The sequence below is a fragment of the Anolis sagrei genome, chromosome 3 (genome assembly GCF_037176765.1).
Source record: "Anolis sagrei isolate rAnoSag1 chromosome 3, rAnoSag1.mat, whole genome shotgun sequence".
NCBI classification, from domain to species: domain Eukaryota; kingdom Metazoa; phylum Chordata; class Lepidosauria; order Squamata; family Dactyloidae; genus Anolis; species Anolis sagrei.
The window spans coordinates 101,312,868-101,337,035 of record NC_090023.1 but is presented as its reverse complement, the minus strand read 5'-3'; the positions used below and the strand labels follow the sequence as shown (position 1 = coordinate 101,337,035).

Sequence of the window (24,168 nt, the reverse complement as noted above, 5' to 3'; positions counted from 1 at the left end):
TATCAAAGTTGAGGTAGATATCTGGACTATTATGAAAGAGAGGTACCTACCTATTCCTTCCCCCTTTTCCTCCCCCTTTCTCTCCTTTCTTCCTTCTCTACCTCTTTCTTTCTTTCACTACTTGATTTCATCCTTCTCTCTTTCCTTCATTCCCTCCCCCTTTCTTCCTTTGCCTTTCTTCCCTCCCTGTTTGCTTCCTTCTTTCACTTTTTATTTCCTTTTATTTTACCACCATCATAACAATAACAATAATGCAATGCATTGCCTCTGGGACCTGACACCTCTCCCATTCCTCCAGGGTCTCATAGGAACAATAGCATAATAATAATAATAATAATAATAATAATAATAATAATAATAATAGAAATAACAACCTTTACCCGCCACGTGTTGCTGTGGCCAATCTTCCCTCTTTCTCTCCTTCTTTCCCTCCTTCCTTCCTTCCTTCCCTCCCATCTTTCCTTCTCCTCTTCTTTCTCTATCTCTTTCCTTCCTTCCCCCTTTTTCTTTCTTTTCTGCTGTCTCTCTTTTCTTTCCTTCCATCTTTCCTTTTCTTTCCTTTTCTTCTTCCTTCTTTCTCTAACTTTCCTTCCTTCCCCCTTTTTCTTTACCTCCCTTTCTCTTTCTTCCTTCTTTCCTTCCTTCCTGTCTTTCCTAGAGTTTGACAGGGCGGGAAGGGGCGGGGCGGGGTTTGGAGGTGGCGTGAAGTAAAAGGAGGTAAGATTGGGGTGGGGGAGTGATGGAGCGTGGGGTTGTGTGTGTGTGTGCAGCGGCGGGGGGAGTGATGGAGCGTGGGGTTGTGTGTGTGTGTGCGGCGGCGGGGGAATGGGGTTGAGTGTGTGCGTGCGGCGGCAGGGGGAGTGATGGAGCGTGGGGTTGCGGGTGTGTGTGCGGCGGCGGGGGGAGTGGGGTTGCATGTGTGCGTGCGGCAGCGGGGGAAGTGATGGGAGTGTGGGGTTGTGTGTGTGTGTGTGGCGGCGGGGGGAGTGGGGTTGCGTGTGTGTGTGCGGCGGCGGGGGGAGTGATGGAGTGTGGGGTTGTGTGTGTGTGTGCGGCAGGGGTGTGTGTGTGTGTGGGAAGCGGCGCGGTGGGGCTTGGAGTGGGCATGGTTTCCGCAGAGGGAACATTGGCCGGAAGGGCATGTGCGCGCGCCAGGGAACTTGCGGCTGGGCGCCAATGCGCATGCTCCGTTGTTTTGCCGTTTTGTGAGTGTGTTGTTGTGTTCTTTTTCATTTTGAGTAGATACGTTTGTACCTTGTGGGTTGTGTTATGGGCATGGGAATTTTGGTTAAGGTTCGTTGGGGTTTTTTTGAGTTTTGTTTTTTTGCCGTTTTGAGTGTGTTGTTGTGTTGTTTTTCATTTTGAGTAATATGTTTGTACCTTGTGGGTTGTGTTATGAGCATGGGAATTTTGGTTAAGTTTCGTTGTTTTTTTTTAGAGTTTTATCCTTTTGCTGTTTTGTGAGTGTGTTGTTGTGTTGTTTTTCATTTTGAGTAGATATGTTTGTACCTTGTGGGTTGTGTTATGGGCATGGGAATTTTGGTTAAGTTTCGTTGGGGGATTTTTGAGTTTTGTTGTTTTGCCGTTTTGTGAGTGTGTTGTTGTGTTGTTTTTCATTTTGAGTAGATATGTTTGTACCTTGTGGGTTGTGTTATGGGCATGGGAATTTTGGTTAAGTTTCGTTGGGGGATTTTTGAGTTTTGTTGTTTTGCCGTTTTGTGAGTGTGTTGTTGTGTTGTTTTTCATTTTAAGTAGATATGTTTGTACCTTGTGGATTGTGTTATGGGCATGGGAAGTTTGGTTAAGTTTCGTTGGGGGATTTTTTAGTTTTGTTGTTTTGCCGTTTTGTGAGTGTGTTGTTGTGTTGTTTTTCATTTTGAGTAGATATGTTTGTACCTTGTGGGTTGTGTTATGGGCATGGGAATTTTGGTTAAGTTTCGTTGGGGGGTTTTTGAGTTTTGTTTCCTCGTTGGATGCCCCTAACAAATTTATATATATAGATACACCTTTAAAAAAGTTTTACAAAGCAGTTTATATTGAAAATTAACAATGCAGAACAATTAAATAGTCAATTATATTTCAAGTAAAGGCAGTCCCCAAGTTACAACCATTACAAATGACTCATAGTTAAAAGGGGTTTGAAGCAACAGGAAGTGAGCTAAATCTACCCCTAGGAAGGGAAATTCACCCTTGGAAGAGTTATCATGGGGAAAAGGTGTCTCAACTATAGCCTTATCACCAGTCCTTGTTTCCACAACAAACCACATTTTTTTCAAAATCCAGTTATCACAGTGGGGTGAAATCTTTTGAATAGAGGCACAAACAGCAAAACAACACCACAGAGGTGTTATCCTTCCCTATGCTATCCAAAGCAAATGCATATTATCTATATCTATATATCTGGAGTTAAAGTTAAAAATTGGACCTGCTTTGACCTAGAAACAAATTCAGCTTAAGAACAAACCTTCAAAACCTAGCTTGTTCATAACTTGAGGACTGCCTGTAAACATGATCCAGCAGCTGATTATTAAAAAGAACACAAAGCACATAGAAATTTGTCAAGTTCTGTAAAGCAGCCAAGGATGAGTTTGCATGTTCTTTCCACAGGAGTGCATTCCACTTTGTTTGGCTGACCTGCTTAATCTTAGTGCAGGCTAGTCTGATTTCAGTTCAAAAAAAGGAAATGTGAGCAAGATGTTTGGCAGATATGCACTGACTGATCCTAAACAGAAATCTTGCTATTAAATGATCGTAGAATCATAGAGTTGGAAGAGACACAAGGGCCAGCCGGATGAACCCTCTGCCATGCATGAACACACAATGAAAGCATTTCCAACAGATGGCTATCTAGCCACTGTTTAAAAATCTCCAGGAGAAGAAGACTCCAGTCTCTGAGGCAGCATATTCCACTGACAAAAACCTCTAACCATCAGGAAGTTTTTCATAATGTTAAGTGGAATCTATTTTCCTGCAATGCCCTCTGGATGTCCTTTGAACAAATTCTCCTGATTGCCTGATCTTGACTAACTACATGATGCTGGACTCGTGCATTCAAGTAGGCATAGTGCAAGCTTCACTTTGTTACTGTACAACAAGCCCCTCCCCCCCAATAAGTACAGAACTGATATCCACCGGGCAATGAGCACTTAAGGAAGATTAAGAGTTGTAATGGAAAATATGAATGTTATGGATATCGGAGAGTGACACAATGCTAACTGTCTCAATCAAGATAAGAAACTGTAAGGTTTGGCATTTAACAGACACATGGAATCAGTCTGATGTGGTTAATTTTGGATATAAACTGTCAAATAAGCAGGTAAAATCATTTCTTGATCAGTGTGGGCATAGCAACACTAAAAATATATGCAGGATAAAAGCCTTCACAGAAATGCTGGGATTGGAAATACAAGTCTTGCAAATAGTAGCTTAGGGAAAACATCATTGCTTTTCCCTCAGCCAAGCTCCAATAAATTTGCAATTTAGGGGGAGCACCACATTTCCTCACATAAAAATCACACTTTTTATTCCTTTTTTTACAGAAAATGGGTGGGGTGGGTGCAACTATTACCAGAGAAAAACATTGGACCAGTTTTTTATGTACCAAAAATATTTTAGTATTCAACTGCTACTGAAACTAGTCTAGCTAGACTTCCTTCTTTACATATCTTGCTGCACTACATTGCAGCTTTGCCTGCCCACCTTTCCCCTTTTAGTTAGGATGCCTCACTCACACTTGATCTCTTCATCCCAGTGCTTTTGAACTCTGTTGAGCGAAGTGCCATGCCTGAAAGGCGAACAGGCAGGTGAATGAATGAGCGAGCAAAATGCCATGCCTAAAAGGTGGGTGGGTGGGTGAGTGAAAAAATATACCTAAAAGGAAGTGGATAGGTGGGTAGGTAAATGAGTGAACCACCCTAGCTGAATGGGGGCAGGTGGGCAGGCAAAGCTGTTGTGTATGTAGTGCAGCAAGACACACGGCAAGGGAAGCTGAGATAGACTGTTTACAGTGGTGAGGTTTTCTTCTGAGACTGGCGGCACTCTGTACTTCTTGCCAGCAGTACATTGGAGCAATGAAACAAGGTTATGAATATTATATGAGGAAAGCAAAAAATACCAATATTTGGACTCCCAAATTGGGGTGCAACTATTATGTGATAAATATAGTATTTAGAATTCTCAGCCAGAAAGTTTTCACCAAACCCCTGGTTCTTTGGGTGGCAACCAAAGTGGTTAAAGTGGACTCATACTGTTTAGTGTGAAAGAACTTCTAGACCAGAATTCTAATGAGACTTTGTGAGAGCTTTAACTTTAGCCCCTCCTATAACTTCATTTTTTATCAGGGCACATATGCCTACTATTTGCACCAGTTGGTGTCTTAAACATGCCCTGATACAGACTGGAACTACAATGATACTCATCCAACAAAATTCATGTTCTTTCCCCACATAAGCCCAATGACTACTGCTGATATTTTATAAGTGCTGCTGTACTAATTGTGGAAAGTAACCACAGTGCTATCAAATTTAACATATCTATAAAGGAGGTTAATTCACCCAGAAAGTCCTGCACAGTCTCATTTAAATGCAAAAAAAAAACAAAAAAAACTGGGTATAATAAGAGATCAGTTAAACACACTGCACAGTTAGGAATGGTATTCAATTTAGAAACATCTGGATGGTCTTTTTGGAAGAACATCACTACAGGTGTTCTATGAACACAAGAGTGACACAGCAGCAGCACTGAGAAAGAGAATAGAATACAGGAGTTTGTGTTTCACACTTTATAGAGTGAAACGCAAAAGAGGTTGCTTACTGAGTGCAATTTTAATGATGAATGCCACCTCCTGGCTGCCCAAAGTACATAACCTTGGTGCTGCATGTGGCAGAAACATTTTAAAACCCTTAACCCATACACCACTTCATTCAGCTGAAGAATATGTACATCATTCCTGCTGACATTTGGATCAAAATTTTCAGGCACAAAGATGCTGATTTCTTATAGGTCCCTTGACAGAGCTTTATAGCCTTCTGAATGTCATCCCCATTGCACTGAACATTGGCACTGATAAGTGCTTTTTGGCAGCTTCCTTATAGCAGCTGCTATGTTTATATTGTGTCTTAGAATCTAAGGCAACTGGGGAGGGAGGCAATGTAAAAGTGAAGGAAATGGTTTACTAGCAAAACTGAGCTGATACGGACTCACTTTTAAAAAATCATTGACATAAAAGCAGAAATGGAACAGAGGAGTTGAAAAGAAATCAAAGGAAGATGTGACTTTGAGGAAATATGTGAAACGTTCAAGTGTATAAAAACAGAAAGTGGAACATTTATGAAATAAAAAAGAATGAGAGACAAAACAGCAGAGCTAGTTTGCATTTGTAATTTTGGTGTGGGATCAGCACTCTTTGGTGGAAAAGAGTAAACCCAAACTCTCATGATTCTTTGGCATTGAGTCATGCCAGAGAGTGGTATAAAACTGCATAAGTTCTACAGTTCAGGCGTGCCCATAGTTTTCCTGCAGTTTTAATCTTGTGGGTATTCTGATCTAAGTTTCTCTTTCTCATCCCTGTCTCCCAGATCATAGATATTATCCCTTCTAGAATATGATACTCCTTGATATTCATATTTCAGAGTGCCTTAAACCATTTCTACAAACTGCTATCAAATGAATACATTATTTCTACACTCAATGAGATAAAAAAATGTTTGACAGGTAATTTAGATAAAAATAAGTTGCGAGCTAGAAATCAGATAGTAATAATACAGAAATATGACATTATATTAATAAGGTCAGTTATTTAAAACTGCTTCCAGATTTACATAGCAGACTTTGTTCTGTGTTCATTCCGTATCGATTCCACATAATTGGCTTTATATCCACAAAAGCTCATGCCATGTAGTCTTAAAGGTGCTGCCATATTCCTCCCCCCCCCCCGACTCTTTTCCTCCTTTCCTCCTTTATATGCTCGTAACAGTGCATTGTACCATGGATCAATATTATTAGTCACACAATTAGATATATACTGCATTTAAACTAAAAACTAGTTTAAAGTAAATGCCCATGAGCAGTTTCCATTTCCACAGAAGTACTTGTAATTTGCATCTATTCAACATGTTAAATAAAATTCTGAGGCTAAATTGCAAAGACATTTCATATTCAAATTATCTTTTAGTTATGATGATCAAATGTAAGCAGGCATTTGTTTTGAACAATTTATCTTTGGTATTTCTGTTTATTTGCTGAACTTACACATCAAGGGCTGACACAGTAAATTCAAACTTCACAGTATATCAGTGCTCATATTTGGCTCTGTTCAATATACAAACTGCTTCTGTTGCTATCTTTATGGCAGGGAAGCCCATGTTATTAAAAAGATTGAACTGGCTACCTCAAGCAGGAATTGTGGGTGTTTTGAAAGAGAAGGAAGTTGTTTGTTTATTCTATCTCTACTTGATTTAACTTGCCCGGCCTTGGGTACTAGCCACCTCGTCTTGGATGAATGGAGGGCACTCTTGATGGTTCTACCTTAGTAAACAAATGTCTTGGACCAGCCATACTTTGCAATACTACAGTAACAAGTATGGAGGTAATGGAAGAGAGCCTGCATTCATCATATGTTCTCTAGGAATGTTTTGCGATCAGGAATAGAAATACTATATATCTTAAAAGGGATGTCTGGATATTTTGCTTCTTTTACAAAGGGGATGCCTAATAAGGAACTATAACCAACAATAAGCTCCTTACATTGCTTTTCTTGAATGTCAAAGTCCCTCAGATGCACAGTTGTGGCTCTGAACACAAATCTTGCCCAACATACAAATTGGCATGATGGTATTCAAGAACCTAAATTAGCCCAGGAGGATGGACATTATTCCTTTGCATCCTGATGTGGTACATATTTAGATGAGGAGAGGAAATCAATACTTTTTTCACTGAGTATTTTTTTACCATTGCAAACTGCACATTAAAGTTTGCAAAAGGATTGGGATCACCAATCTGGATATAATTTATAGTGTGGGTAACGAGATAAAGGTCTCCTAATCTCCACCTTTAGCCCCAATCCAGTTCAGGAATTGTACTTATAGAGTATGCTAAAGGGTGAGACCATACTGAAACAGGTAACATGTTATTTGGCCCTGAGTCTGAGAAATTCCATTGTGGTCAATACTTTTCCATAAATTCAGGATTTATCCAATATAGGGATAATGCAGTACATCTGTTAAAATCACAGAAGCTTTGGTTTTAATCACTCCAGGACTGGGAAACTGATGTCTGTGTGTGTGTACCTTCAAGTTGCCTATCAACCCATGATGATACCATGAATTTCATAGTTTTCTTAAGCAATAAATACTCATAAGTAGCATTAATAGCTGCTTTTCTAAAATACTCTATAGTACCTAATATTTGTAGGAAGCCTCCCATCCAAGTACTAAACAGAACTGACCTTGATTAGCAATCCAATATCAGATAGAATTTGATTCTCAAAGGGTATTTAGGCTCTCCTGTTATTTATTAAAGAGCCTGAAATAATGGTGCAGCTCAGTAACTTAGCCTGTGAATTCAGTACCTCAGGACTCAGGTTCAATCCCTGACACATGCAGGTAGAACTGGAAAAGCTTCTAATCTGTGAACATGAAAAGATGCTGCTAGCTGAAGTGGGTAGTATTGAGCTAGAGAGGGATGAATGATTTGACTCAGGACAGCATCACACACAATAAAATCAGTATTTCTACACATTTAAGAATGGGCAATCCACATAGTTCATCACATGACACAAGCTTCAACTATGGGTGTGGGTTTTTCCTACAATTCCTAAGTTGATTGATAATCAACTTTTCAAATCCCCATGTAGAGACGTGTAAAAATGCCCAATTTAATATGTGATGGGAACCCCTCCTCCCTTGCCCATTTGTAAATAAAATGATGATGGTGTCATGGGGGGTGGAGTCGAGATGAGAAGTATAGAATCTTTTCTTCTGCCATAATCTTTAAAACCAAGGAGGTATTTTTTTTAAAAAAAAACAATGGCTAATGCTCCTTTGGGTGGTGTGGCTCCCACTAAAATAAGTGTTATAAAAGGGTGCCTTAACTCTTACTTCGTTGGAAGGGTATTGAGGGCAAATGACCTCAGAAAAAGTGGTTCCTTAAGACTGATGCCTTAACTCTGCTTTAGTGGAAGGATTTTGAGGGCAAACAACCCCAGGAGAGTGGTGCCGTAATACTAATGTCTTAATTCTGCTTCAAAGAAAATGGGGGAGGAGACAGCAGGAGGGGCAATATGTCTTGCATGTGATTTAAAGGTGAACGGATAATTAGAAAAGAAGGTGGAAAGAGGGAAACCATGTGATGGGGGTAGGAAAATAATCCATTTAATTTGAAAAGGAAGCTTAAAGGGAAAACAACAATCTTAAATGCTGTAATTATCCCGTGGGATGGAGTCCTTTGTCTAAGCCAGCAGCTACCCATATTCTAGATAGGCAACATTTTTGTCAAAGGCAATGGAGCATGAATTGAGTTACATGTGCATGTATACACACATTCAGTTTCCTCTCCTCTTTCTAATGGCTTCACATACATTTCCAACCATTGGCACAGATGGAAAGCTGACTATTTTGATGAAAGACATTTAGTAACTTATTTTAAAATATAGCAACGCTTTTTTGAATGAATAAAATTCAATGTGAAATCAGAAACACATTATCAACTGATTTAAATGTGGAAGAGGACAGATTACCCTATACTCGCCTCTGGGGAGTCCATTACAAATACTGCTGCAGATGTCCTTGATATTTTTAATTTTTATTTACCATATATATTATTCATCAATGTCCTGCCTTTCCTTCAGGATTTGTCTTCATCACTACTGTGGGAGAAGTCCATCTGAGAAAGACAGTGGTTTGCTCAAGTCACCCAGTGAGTATTAGGACTTCTCAATGACTTCAACCTTGATTGCCCAGATATTTGACTAGGGTTAGAAATGATTATCAAATAAACTCAATTAATAATTTGAAAAGACTGGCTAGAGCCCTAAAATCAAAACAAGCTAGAAGCAGAATACTCAAGCTAAAAGATGATAGAGGACATCTGAGATCATCAGATAAGGAAATCAGGGAGATTATGGCTAGCTACTATGAAAAACTTTACGAAGGCAAAGAATTAATCAAACAAGATGGCCTCTTGGAAAAATTCATAAATCCACAGTTAAAAACCAATCTAAATAGCACAATAACCAACTCAGAAATTGAAAAAGCGATAGAAAGCCTAAAAGCAAACTCATCACCTGGGCCAGATGGCTTCACAACAAACTTCTATAAAATATTCAAAGAGGAAATCACACCAAACCTATTTATACTATTTAATGAAATAATGGAGATGCAAAAAGTGCCAAATTCCTGGAAATTCTCCGACATTCATACAATTCTAAAACCAATTAAGGATGAAACTGATCCCAACTCTTATAGACCAATATCCCTTTGCAATGTGGACTACAAAATATTTACTAAAATTTTAGCAAAGAGAATGAAGGACATAATACCAGAAATAATTCATGATGATCAATACGGATTTATAAAAAACAGGAAATTAGTGGACCCTATAAGGAATATATTGAACATTTTGAACCATGCCACAGAAAGAAAATCCAAATTACTTATATTAAAATTAGACTTTTGCAAAGCATTTGACTCATTAGATCACAAATATTTGAACAGATTATGTGAGGAAAGTAATATGGGGGCGAAAGTGTGTAAGGTAATAAAAGAACTATATAGGGGAAAGAAATCAACCATCTCAGTAAGCGGAGCACACACTAGACAAATAGATATCAAGAGGGGAACCAAACAGGGATGCCCCCTTTCCCCAGCCCTATTTTCATTGGCCATTGAGCCACTAGCAAATTCAGTTAGGAACAATCTGGTCATTAAAGGATATAAGGTGGGCAAGGAAGACATCAAGATTAATCTGTATGCTGATGATGTTATGATAATTTTAGGGGAGGTGGAGGAGTCATTACAATCAATAGTTAAAATAAGGATTTTGGAAAAACTTCGGGCCTTACAATTAATTTTGAAAAATCAGAGATACTACACAAAAATTTATCATGGGAAGAACTCAAAAAGATTCAAAATATTATGGGAGTTAAATTGGGGGGAAAAAGATGAAATATCTGGGGGTAAATATACCAAAAAATCTCAATAATATCATACCAATTAATTTTAATTGTCTATGGAAAAATATAAGCAAACAAATTAACACAAGGGGAAAGAAATTCCGAGATATGTCCACAAGCTTAAAAAATTATAAGATGAAGATTTTGCCCAAATTTCTATTTGTGTTCCAAACTCTCCCGGTGAATATCCCTAACAATTTGCTGTATAAATGGGACAATTCTATTAAAAATGGGTAGTGGGAGGAAACAAAAACAGAATTGCCAACTTTCTATATTATAGTAAACAAGAAATGGGTGGATGGGGGGCTCTCTCTTTGGGAATATATTATGAGGCTAGTCAGTTAGCAAGATTATTAGAATTCAAATTAGAAGAGTCAAAAAGATGAGTGCAAATAGAAAAGGAAGCAAACAGTTGGCAAAGGGGAACGTATATGGGAGAGAGAATAGTCAGAAAAGACAAAGAACTTTAAAGTCGGCCCATGCTTAACAACGTTGTTAATTTGGAAAAAATGGCAAAATAAATTACAAATAAGCAAAATTGACCCTTTCCCATTAGAAACCTTGGAAAATAAGGACAAGACATTTGTGAATCTAATTAGGGCACTTAAGGAAAATGGAATCAAAAGGATAGGGGACCTCATGGAACCCAATGGAGAAATAATAAAGTGGGATAAGATAAAAGATAAATGTGGTCAAGAAACTGGATAGCATGGTTAGGCCTGTCCAGTAAAGCTCAGGCCATGAAAAGAAGAGAAGTAGCAGAAACCCCACTTGACAGAATAATTAAAAGGAAAGTAGAAATAGACAAATGGATTATCGGGCTACTATATGAGGAATTAATCACCTTAACTTACAAAACAAAAACAACACTTATAGAAAATTGGAAACAAGAGAAAAACTTCAGTGAGAAATTAATTGTGTCTTGGATTGACAATATGCATAAAATTAAACATATGAGGATCAAGGAGACCCAAAGGAAAATATTCTCCAAATGGTATAGAACCTTGTAATGGAAACTACCTTTAGGACGACAGGGCCGAAGCCTGCATGACAGTGGCTGTCATCTTGGAGGGCAGGCAGAGCAGGAGGAGGAGTCAAGCTGACTTCTGATTGGGTATAGCAATTGGGGGAGGAGTCGGTTTAGAGAGGGAAAATAAGCTGCCAGATTTTGACAGAGAGAGGAGGGTTTTGACAAGAGACAGAGAAGGTTGTGATTTTAGGATAGGAAGTTACAGCAGGGATCTGACAGAAAAGGAAGAGCTTTTTAGTGAGCCTTAAGTTTAGGGAATAGGCTGAGACAAAGGCTAGGATTTTTACTGTGTTGTTAGGGCCAGTAAAAGAAAGATTTGTCTCCAGAGCTTACTACCCTGTGGTGGAGACAGATAGGGATCTGTTCTCCAGGGATACTGTGTCTAAAGTTAGAACAGTATGTTTTAGGAGTCTCACAGTTGGTAAAAGCTTTTCTGTCAGGGGAACTATTTGTTTAAGTAACCAAGTTTCTGCAACTGAATCACGCTTCTGTACCACCCATTTCTATGAGTTGTTGTTAATATAAAGTTCAATAAACTCTTTCTAGTTAACTGTTAACTGGTGTATGCCTCAATCCATCCGTTTCCTCAGAACTCATTCTTTCAAACCATTTTAAAGTCCAGTCAGCTAGTGAGGAAGCCATAGAAGAATCAAGAGCTCAAACACCCCTTACCTTAATACATTCACACCTTTGGTCCCTCAGGCCAGTAATTCTGAGGTGGTGGCGGCTAATACTACCAAGAACATTCGGTCATTGACATATTTAACATAGGGTCAGCCTTTAATTTCGCTATATTGGTGGCAGCGGTGTGTTCGTTTGTCCACCCTGCCTAGATAGCCTTTTAATCTTACTATAAACCTCCACTCAATTAGCACAAATAATGGGAAATATCTCAAACAAATGTTGGCACAAGTGTGGGGGTATAGGTTCATTCTCCCACATGTGGTGGGATTGTAGAAAAATCCAGAACTATTATGGTAAAATAATGGAAGACATAATAGGGAAAGAATTAATGTGGGATAAAGCCAAGTTCATGTCCCTCACCATAAAGGCAAAGGAAGATAACAATAATTGGACAGAAATCCTAAAATATATGACAGCCGCAATACTGGCCACGATAGCCCGGGGATGGAGAGACGATACAAGATGGGATTTGGAAACCTGGTGGGCCTATCTATCAGAATATATAATTAATGATTTTATCAATCAAATGAAAAACAAGTATATAAATAGTCAAACAGAAAAAGATTGGTTTAGGAAATGGTCTGTGATAATAGACAAAATAGATGGAGACGATAGATACAACATTTTGAACCAGGCTTTCCACACAGTTAAATTGATGCAATGACATGATTTAGAATTGCTGTTCCGGGGGGGGGGGGGGGGATGGGGGGTTGTTGGGTGATACATAACTAAGGAATGTACAGAGGGTTATTTAAGGAATGCTTATTTTTGGAATAATGTATATTGAAATAAGTCCTCTACGGCAAAATTTTGTTGATTGTTGGGATGTATCAAAATAAATAAAATTTTTAAAAAGGTCATACTGGATATCACTGGGATTGATTATCAGTGCTTTGGATATTCTCTGCTAAAGTTACTGTACAGTTTGCTTGATTCTTGGAATAACAGATGGAAAACTAATATGGTCAATAAAAAAAGGAAAATAAAGGCCTGATTGCCTGGAAAAAATGTCCTGGGACATCAAGGGCATTATAGTATGTTGTGGTAGGACAAAAGCAAGGCAAAGATATGCATACATCTTTATGTAGGAAGAAGTGATACAGGTAGATCTATTCCACAATACTGAAAGTCTCAATAGACCATATGCTTTTTTTTAAAAAAAAAAAACCACCCTTTAACCTAGCAATTCAGATCCTGATATTTAATATTTGCACTACTGCGATGCTTATGAACAAATAAAACCTGACGAGGGCAGGGTTGGTAAAGTTAAAAAACACAGACAATTTAATTTATTCTTTGAATGTATATTTAAGAAAAGTAGGGATACATGATATGTTGCCAAAGGTTTGTTATAATCTTGCACAAAGAAAGCAAAAAAATCAATATTATTGTACAAACCAATGCTAGAGAAATCAAGAATATGTAGACACAAACCTGAGGCCGTACAATACTGTGCCATCTGGATGAAGGCGAATCATTCGATTCTTAACAGTAACACCATGTACAAAAGACTTCTTGTCATTTAGAAAGTAAGTATCAGGCACCCAAAGTTGATCAGCTACTCTGTTATCAAGTGTAAGGTTGAGAGGAATCCCAGCATAGGCTAGTCTTTTATCTCTCCAGTATTGTTGAAAGTACATAGTTAAAGTGTAGTCCTGGGGAGAAAAGAGGAGAAACTGAAGTTAAGTCATATTCACAGAAATTGCATACATGAACATGGTATCTTTTAATATACATAATACAGTTCATTCTAAACATCTACAAGAAATTGATACTCTGCAAGAAATATATACTCAGTCTGAGCATTTTTAATATTATGGTCCAGCTTTATGTGAGTGAATGAATTCTTCTAAATAAAATACCACTAGCGATTTCATAATATGTAGATTTTCCCCCTTCTGATGAAGTATTACTTGCTGTTATTAAAAGGGATCTTTTGTTTTAAAGTTTGCTTCCAAGAGAACATACTTGGAATAATTCCTATCAAAGGGCTCACTGGAGGGATCTACATTGGCAATAACCCTCCATCTAGATTTTTGAGAAACCTAAATCAGACAAAAGTTTCTCAGGAGAATATTATCCAGCATTTTAGATGAATAGCTGCCTTTACCAGGGACTAGCTGTCATGACTGTTCAGATGAAAAGCAGTTATCTCCTGCTTTCATTTCCCATGGACAATTTCTATTAGTACATCATCAGAAGAACAATATGCCTCCTGGTGTTTCCTGTAGTTTTCAGTTGTAGAGAGTAGGGGCAAATACATTCTCTGCTAGAGATAGCTTAATTACAGCTTGGTTTTAGCAGTAATAACATTAGGAAATACTTGAATTTTTATTGCCTTGATATAAATAAACTAGATTACTAAAGCCCTAAGGTATACATTGTGTGTTATGAGAAATCACATCATACTGCAATATTAGTAATTGGATAAAACTTGAAGCTGTATAAACATCCTATGTCACTGGAAAAGGGAGCAGTAATGTGTGTGTGTGTGTGTGTGTGCGTGCGTGCGTGTGGGGGTATCCATTGATATCTTGCCCTGTGACTAGACTTCCTTCGAATTCTCAAGGCTGAAAGCACCAAAAGAAAACAGGGCAACCCAAAAGACTGTGTTGGCTGTGTAGCTGAAAAACAGTACGTAGTAATCTTCCCAACTGTATGAATTATTGGGCCAATGGCTAAATAGACAAAACAGTGAGAAATATGTGCTTACTTCCAAAGTTATAATGACCTATTTTATATTGCTCTTATCCTTGCTGCTGCTATATGACCTATGCAATTTACTCACTAGCCCTATCCTCTGAAATGTTGTGGCACCAATCTGCCCACCTGTGATGAGACATTCAACTTTGCTATTGCTTGTTGTTTGATCATTGTTTTATTTTGTTGTTCATTCGTTCAGTTGTTTCCGACTCTTCGTGACCTCATGGACCAGCCCACGCCAGAGCTCCCTGTCGGGCCGTCACCACCCCCAGCTCCTTCAAGGTCAAGTCAGTCACTTCAAGGATGCCATTGTTTTATATTTTGTTATAATGTTGTTTTGTATTTTGTATTGTTTTATATTGTTATTTTACATTTTAATGTGTTATGTTTTAACTGTATCATTGGGCCTGGCCCCATGTAAGCTGCCATGAGTCCCTTTGGGGAGATGGAGGTGGGTTATAAAAATAAAGTTGTTGTAGTTGGTGGTGATATTATTGTTGTTGTTGTTGTTGTTGTTATTATTATTATGATTATGCAAGCTTTATTTTACTGCACTTCTTATATACAAGCAAAAATATGTATTCCATTGATAGTTACTAGGGCTGGGCAGTTTCGTTCGTTAATTTCGTAATTCGTTATTAATTCGTATTTAAATTAGCTTACGATCCGATATCGAGCCATGCAGGAGCAATTAAAAATCGAAACAAATTTTTCAATTTATTTCGTAATTGTTTCATAATTGTTTCATAATTGTTTCGAAATTGTTTCATAATTGTTTCATAATTGTTTCTGTATGTCTGGTGCAAGTTTTAGGGTTGTTGTTTATTTTATCAGTGATAAAAAAATAAATTATCACACCAACAGTCAACAACAGAGGGAGAGGGAAGCTTCAGAAGTTCCCCCTGTCCCATTTGGAGGGTTTTTTTTGCATATTGCGCAATCGCGTCCGCCATTAATGAATCGATTCGTAATTGTTTCGTAATTGTTTTGTAATTTACGAAATTTTGTATATTTCAAACTTTTTTAAAGAAAAATTTCAGAATTCTTTTAAAAAACGAAACGCAAAAACCCCCTAAAAACGAATCGAGTTTATAAACAAATTTTTCCGTGGTTACCCAGCCCTAATAGTTACACTAAAAACATAGGTGGGGTGGAGTGGGGTAGGAATTGTTGTATTATTTCTTCAGAGATTGGTTACATCATACAACACAGTTAACATTTCATTACAAGAAGGCTTTAAAAACGAACAATCTCCACCATCAGCATTGTAAAAGTGGAAAACATACATCCATGGAATCATAAAACAGTTGTTAAATAAGAATGAAACAAATGATGCTTCTCACATCAACAATCCCACAAACTAGTTTTTTCCACAACATAATGTGATTCAAAAATAACTACAAATGGGTGCAAATAAATACTATTTTATTGAGCATTTAAACAGCATATTTTGTACAGTCAAGTAACATTATTTTAAACTGCTTATGGAAAACTGGCTTTTCAGTAGATCTAGAACTATCCCTTAAATCTCTTATTTACATTTCTATATAAATTGCTCCTTTTCGGGAGTGGGAACAATGTGGCCTTCCAGATTTTGCTGGAATGCAACTCCCAACATTCCATTCTGTTGGTTGGGTAGGCTAACACTGGTGGGATGTGCAGTTAGGGTTGCCAGAGTGAAAACTGAAAATATCTATCACTTTAAAGATGGAATTTAAGCAGGTATTTTTTGCCATGCTGACAGACAACATGCAGCTGAAATTCCCACGTCTGCACAGACATGAAAGATACAGGAGTCCTTTCCAGTGTTCACTTTGGCAACCCCTATATGCAGCATGATTTCCAATCTAACCTACATTTGAAAAAATGTTATCCTTTTCAATTAAGGAAATCTATTTCACTTTAAATTTTGAATTAGGTCTGTCTTATTGTCTTAATTTATCCACTTGGGCCCCTTCCACACAGCTGAATAAAATCCCACATTTTCTGCTTTGAACTGGAATATATGGCAGTATGGACTCAACCCAGTTGAAAGCAGATATTGTGGGATTTTCAGCCTTTTTTGTGCCGGGAGCAACTTGAGAAACTGCAAGTTACTTCTGGTGTGAGAGAATTGGCCATCTGTAAGGACATTGCCTAAGGAACACCTGAATGTTTTGATGTTTTGCCATCCTTTTGGGAGGCTTCTCTCATGCCCCCTCATGGGGAACTAGAGCTGACAGAGGGAGCTCATCCATGCTCTCCTTGGATTCGAACCTCTGGCCTGTCAGTCCTCAGTCCTGCCAGCACAAGGATTTAACCCATTGTGTCACCAGGGGCTCCATTTTCTGCCTTGGTATTCTGGGTTATATGACTCTGTGGAAGGTCTCTTGGTTCCTCAGATGGCCAACAATATGTGAATAAATTACAGGTTTAAACATTTTAAAAGGATAACGAAAACACCAGAAGCTATATTCTTAAAATGGCAATACTCATCAAGATTTTTCCTTTACTGTAGTCAACTCAACTATTTGAATTGTCATCTAGTTTCCCTTGAATAAAACAGTAACCTCGCTTTTAAAAAATGTTATTAACAACTGTAAATACCTTGTAGCTTTAAACAATTTGAACCATAACAAAGATGTTTAAGATACACCCTATGTTCTACCACATAATGAGGCTTGATTTCATGAACGAGTTCCTAAAAAGGATAAACTGCAGAAGATAATGAAAGGACTTTATCCAGTAATATCTCCAACTGTGTGATGATCTCCATTATAGAACAACACATAACTGTTAATGTTGATCATTTGATATTCATGTTGCAATAGAAGTCATTTGTAGGTCTGAGGAGGCATCTATTACTCTACACTCCTGGACTGACAATTACCTACAGGAGTGGGAATGATGTCAGTCCTGAACTTGTGAAGAGCTGAGAGGCCTTAAAGTTTTTGATAATTTCTAGAACATTGATTTGACCAGGAGTGTAGCTAAGTGGGGAATGGAACAAAATATGGGAATTGTTTTCTCAGTAAGAATTCTGCCTCTCAGGAAAAATTCTTTCCATTCCCAACTTTCCAGCATTCCAGAGAGTGAGCCAGTAAAAATCATGTCCACCTAGAACTCTTGTATCAGATTTTCTGTATGAAACTTACATTTTAAGCTAGTGCTATTCTAGAAATTTGGGAACTGAAGGAAAATATTGCTGGGGGGCAAGTTTTTTTAAAAAAATAAAGGCATTACAATTGTTCTGAAAATAGCTAGCATGTAAATAGGAAATGTCCACAGTTAATGTAACTGAACACAGCATAGGATTCACCTATGAGCCTATTTGGTGGCAATATTGGCTGCAAAGAAATCCTATTTCTCTGTCAACACTGCACCTGCATATTGCTCCCTGGGAAGTTTATTAGGGTTGTTAAACAAATTCAGTTTTGTAGAAATGAATTGTTGGAACAATTGGCAGCATTCTGTCTGTTTGTAAAGTATTTGGAAACTAATGTTCTCTGCATCTGTTTTGACCTAGATGCTAGACAGTTACACAGTCATACTGGACCCACCCACCCAATGTCTGGCATATTTAATTATGTAACACCGACTACTTGTGACCAGAGCATTTAGAAGGCTGGGGGAAGAAGAATGATAATAATTGTTGTTTTCCAGCATGTCCGTTTTTCATCTGTTGTCTCTTAGTAACAAATAAAACAGGTTCTTGTATCTTTAATTGTATTGGAAAGAAGACTTAGAAATATCTGAAAAAATGGCCAGAAAACATGTTTGTCAAGTGTTGAGAATCCCTGATGGAAAAAATTCTGAAACTAGTGGGAATGTTCATAGTCCAGGACTTATTTTGTCCATAAATTGGATGTTGTTGTTTTTTCACAGAAAACAGCATTTTCTGTTCAGGAAACATTTTCTGCACAGCAACAAGCTGTTATTGTGCGTTTGTTCTCTACAAGATTCTTGCATTGTTGATTTGCACAGAAAACAGGATACTCTGCACAGAAACAAGAATTTTCTGTGCAGGAACTAATAATCCTGGGTTGAAATATTATTTCCACACGGAACATGCTGTTCCCTACTTAGAAAAAGTGGTTTCCTATAGCAATAATCTACAAATACATTTTATACAAGATAAATATGCAATTACAGCTTTTTCAAACGCATAAATTACATTTTCTATACAGATATTATCAGGTGTCCATAGAAACATTTTCCCCATGCATACAACACTATTTTCGGTGCAAAACCATGTGTGATTTTTGCACAGAATAAGTCTTGAAATGCTAATAGCCTTTGGAAATTGTGCTGTTTTCAAAGACTTTTTCACAGTGACAAAAATGTGTTGAAATTATTCATTGCTACCTTAGAGAAGAAACTTTGTGAGAGATTACATCCCTATCAAAAACAATATGACTTTAAGCCCGGAGTCAGCTAGTCCTGTATATTGTTTTCCACCAGCTACAATAATCTTTTTTTCTGCTTTGTCAGGGAGTTAGATTAAAGGCAGCACAAAATCAAGTCCCTGACAAATACCAAGCACCGTACTCCCTGAGGTAAACATTATGGCAGTAGAAGAAAAAAGAGAGACAGAAGAGCAACCCCGTTGTTCAATGAAAGTTAAATAAATTGGGCAGGCAGGATTGCACAAGGGCTCTGCTGGGGTCCCCTCAATAGTGGCAGGACCTTTGATCTTAGTGCTACACCACATCAATAGCTTTTCTGTGAAGGGATCAACATTCAGTGCACAGACTGGGCATCAAACAGCTATGTAGAGCTAATGTCAAACTGGCCAAGGAATCAGGAGTCCAGCAAGACAAAAAGGTGATATTGAGAAACCCAATAAAGCAAGCTATGCCCGTATAAAGAACAACAAATGGCCATACACCAAACTACATAATCCTGTGAATGAGGGTTAATGGATGCATAATAAAATGTATGGTTTAGCATTAGGATATACTGAATAGAATAAAAGAAATAATAAAATAAAAACATAGTGTTTGCTTTAGAATTGGGAGTTGTTAAATAAAAGTAAGAATAGGAAGTGCAATGAAAATAGGAGATTCTGTGTAGCAAATAAAGTATTGCTGGTATCTCTATTCTGTAGGTGTCCTTGAACTTAGATGTGTAGGTGTATCGCTCACATCAGGTAGGGGAAATCATGCTGTCCTCCAGACACTGTTAAGACTGCAACTCACCAGCCACCGATGAGGAATGCTGTAAGTTACAGCCCAGCAGTATCTGCAGGGCTGTATGATGACTTCCTGTCTTATAACTATATGCATCTGAAACAAATATCATTGCCTTTTGTATCAGGAATATTCCCATTGAACTTGTTTTGCTTTGGTTTGTCAACTTTTCTGAGACTTTGAAAGATAGTGTGTTGCTAGACATTAAAAAAAATCTGGAAGACTAGTCATCTTTTATTCCAGGCACAGACAGAAACAGCTCATCAAGGAATCAGACAATAATTTTGAATTTGTTTACTTGTTTCAAATTAGTTTCACTATGTTAAGAAAAGCTATCTGTAGTTCACTGCAAATGTGCTACTGGGCATGCCAATTCTCCCATGAGTCTAGTTCAATGAAAACTGGCTCCTTAAATTCTGTGCTTTCCTTTTGGTATTTGCAAGTTTACTGAGAGCCTGTTTGGTGAATATAAGTGTAATGAGAAAGGTTGCCATATCAACCAATTATAGACATGACATACAAGAGAAGGTTAGTTGGCATAGCAACCAAAGGAACAATGTCTGCATTTTGATACATGAAAAAACTGACCATAACAATCTAAAAAGTAGCCTTTTACACAGAAAAAGATACTATGTAACTACTTTCATTAAACCACAATTTCCTGTTCTTCAAAAACCAAGTCATTCATAAACTTACAAGTTGTATCCTAGCACTTCATTTTGCAGCATACAATTTTTGAGTCAATGTGTAAACATAATTCATATGTTTGTTTGTCAATAGTGCCAAAGGAATGTTCCCAGTATATGCTAATGTGTAAGAGGTTTTATAAACTCTTACTCCCTTCTATGGTGTACTAACACAGCGTAACTTATTTGAAAGAGGATCTCATTCAACTGTGAACATCTGTGCTGATTTGTCCATGTAATAATGCAAAAGCAAAGCTATACATTGATTTTTAAAATTCCTATGCAGTAATTGGTTTTCATTAAAAAAAATCTGTCTACTTCCCTCATCATTGAATCCCAGGTAATATTCACATTTGGTTTTTAGGTAAAGAACATGACTATACTACTTAGTAACCCTTAGTTAAGAATGTCACAAACTTCAAACTGAAGACAATGCAGTTTCAAATTGAAGAGAATGCAGATATGTTGAGTATGAAGACTTTAGTTTACCGTATATATTCATGTATAAGTCAACCTCACATATAAAACAAGGACAGGTTTTGAGGCCAAAATTATGGATTTTGCTATGATTCATGGGTCACTCTACAGAGAGGAGAACGTGGCAGTGGCACTTCAGGGGGTCAGCCATCCCTGTGGTCACTGCCATTTTCCCACTTGCCAAGACATTAAAAAATGCCAGAAGTAAGGGCATGATGGAGAGAGTACAAGGTGTCAATGCTTCTTTTAGTTTCTCCCAGGCTGTTAAAAGCTCTTCCCTAAACTACAAACCCAAAATTCTGCAGGAGGCAGCAACCGGATTTAAAGTGGATTTATTCTCTAGTGTAATGAGGTCCTAAGGCTATTGGACTTTGTGGATTTTAGCATAGGCCCATGTCCCTAAATATCAGGGTCTCAAATCCCTGTTCAGCCATGGAAAACCGCCTAGTGACCTTGGACAAGTCACAATTTCTCAGCCTCAGAGTAAGTCAAAGGCAAAAGTTGGAAATTATTTGAGAGCAAAAATAACAATTGTATTTGGAGGTGAAATGACTCATTGGAAGCAATGATGATGCTTATATGGAAGGCATATGGAAAAGAGGAAAATTGCAACCAAATTCAACAAACGAAGCTATAGTCCTGCATTTGCTAGACCACAGCAAGGTGGCTGATTCCTGGAGTTCATAGAGAACTCCCATTCATAGGGTTACCATAAATCAAACTCAAATAACAACCCGTTGCCCCTCCCCCAAAAAAACCCCAAATCCTTTAGAGGAGGAAGCAGTTAACAGGGTTAAGAATGTTACTGCAGGCTTTGTTCAAGGGTTCATAAAGCTATATGTTGCTATATTTTGTTCAAAGGTTCATAAAGTCCCCCAAAACCTCTATAAATTTGAAAGACAAATAGCCATAGGCTCAGCAAAGCACAGAAATTGCTTCATGCAGCACATTGCTTCCCCCTTTGAGCTCACATTCTCAGGAGAATTGGTAGATTTATTATGAATCACTGTAACTACTTTAAAGAAATGAACAAAATGTTCAAAGACATCTGCATCTGAACCTGTGGCCAAAGGAGAATGTGACTTTGCTTTGGACATAGAAAAAGTTCTTTGATACTGTCTTCCTATTTCTAAGTGATGCTGTGGCCAAATTTTTTCAAGTCATCCACTATTGTACCAATAAAGCTTAGATAAATGCTTCTGCAGTATTCTGAAGTGGGGGGACCAACAGGATTTCCCCCCAATGGGGCTGGGACCAGTGCTATTTCTTTTCACTTTGAATGATTCTTATGCTTTTAATACTGTTTTAATACTTGTATATTTGTATACTTGAAGTTGTATTGCAATGTTTTTAGTTATCAGCTGCTTTGGGTCTCTGTATGGAGAGAAAACGGAAGATAATAATAATAATAATAATAATAATAATAATAATAATTTCTTTGAAAAGCAGTATGAATTAGTTTCCTAAATCAGTGGTAGTCTAAAAATCAACATGTTTGGTAGAACTGCTTTAGGACCTTTCTACACACATTATGAAATCCAGAAGTAACCAGGTTTTAAAAAAGGATGACCTGAAGTAGTTTGACTCATATGATGAGCTCAGTGCCTCTCCGTTACATTGCCCAACAGTCTCTTGGATCATATGGGGTTTGGGGCAGAACAATTTTATCTCATGGAAAGAAATGGGTTCAACCTGGAGCACTGTCTCTTGTATCATATGGGGTCTGGTTCAGAACAATGTTATCCCATGGAAAGTAGTAGTTTTAACCTGGTGTCAGTCTCCTTTAATGTAAGGGGTTTTGGGTAGGACAAGGGATCTCTTGGCTTTTGGATATTGTTGTTTCTCTTGATTAATACTGACCATAAGATGAATGTATTGCCAGCTTTTATGTTTCCATGTGTGAGTGTGATGGAGAGGCAGAACTCAAAACAGGACTGCTGATAATATAAGAGGGGTAATTATTTACACTAAAAGGACAGTCACCCATGCTTCCCAATCTCAATGTGATGAGGCTGTAATCTCTGGAGTAGCAAAAAGGAAAAAAGCTTGCTCCATCTTCTATATAACATCAGTAAAGATCAGAAGTCTCAGCCAATCTCATAAAAATTTTGCAAACTATATATTAGTGACAAACACCTGATTTACAAGCAACTCATTTTTAGGAACATGGATGAGACAACAGAAAGTGAGGAAAATCTACCTCCAGGAAGGGAAATTCACTCCTGAAAGAGTTATCATGAAAGAGTTATCATGAAGCTTTCTCACCAATCCTTATTTCCACAATAAGCCAAATGTTTCAAAATTCAATGATCACAGGGACAGAAAAGAAGGTGAAATGTTCTGACAGCAAAACAAACAACACAGGGGTATTAATCCTTTCCTATGTTATCCAAAGTGTGTGTGTGGCTGGAGTTACACTTAAAATACATACAAATTCAACTTAAGAATAAACCTACAGAACCTATCTTGTTTGTTACTTGGGACTGCCTGTAATATAAATATCAGTTCACATTTGGCCGCAGTGATAAAGGCTATTTCTTTTTAAACCTCAGATTGCTGGAGCCCCTGGTGGTGCAGTGGGTTAAACCCCTGTGCCGGCAGGACTGAAGACCGACAGGTCGCAGGTTCGAATCCAGGGAGAGTGTGCATGAGCTCCCTCTATCAGCTCCAGCTCCTCATGTGGGGACATGAGAGAAGCCTCCCACAAGGATGGTAAAAACATCAAAAAACATCCAGGCATCACCTGGGCAACATCCTTGCAGACGACTAATTCTCTCACACCAGAAGCGACTTGCAGTTTCTCAAGTCGCTCCTGACATGACAAAAAACAAACAAACAAACAAACATCAGATTGCTGATGTTACCATCTTCAAATATGTGCATCATACAGTTTAAAACTGGATGAAGAAGGTCGAAATGAATGGGATAATATGAAGACAGTAATTAATACTGCACATCTTTCAGTTCTCTGCTACATCCTGGGGCTTAAAAAATGCTGAGGGGTAAAACATGTACAGCAGCTTCTCATAGGAGATAAGCTGTATTTTCACCTTCTTTTCTACATAGCCATAACACAAGGAATTTCTATGAAGATTTCCCCTCTGCCACCCATTCTGTAGATAGTTTGTATGTTTTGTTTCCTCATCAGCTTCCCTATGCGGTCAGTGGTTCCCTTGATGTATGGTAAGAACACTTTTCCTCTGGGAGGATCTTTCTCTTTACTCTCGTGGCTTGTTCTCAGTCTTGCAGCTC

At 38.0% G+C, this 24,168-nt stretch overlaps 1 protein-coding gene across 2 annotated transcripts in view; it reads right to left on the bottom strand.

Annotated features, from left to right (window-relative positions):
* Nucleotides 1–24,168, bottom strand: part of GABRB3 (gamma-aminobutyric acid type A receptor subunit beta3) — a 288,335-nt gene that overhangs the window by 15,816 nt on the left and 248,351 nt on the right. For both annotated transcript variants that reach the window (XM_060769806.2, XM_060769808.2), the window contains one exon: nt 13,317–13,537. In XM_060769806.2, the coding sequence (XP_060625789.1) occupies nt 13,317–13,537 (221 nt within the window). The remainder of the gene's footprint in view (nt 1–13,316; nt 13,538–24,168) is intronic.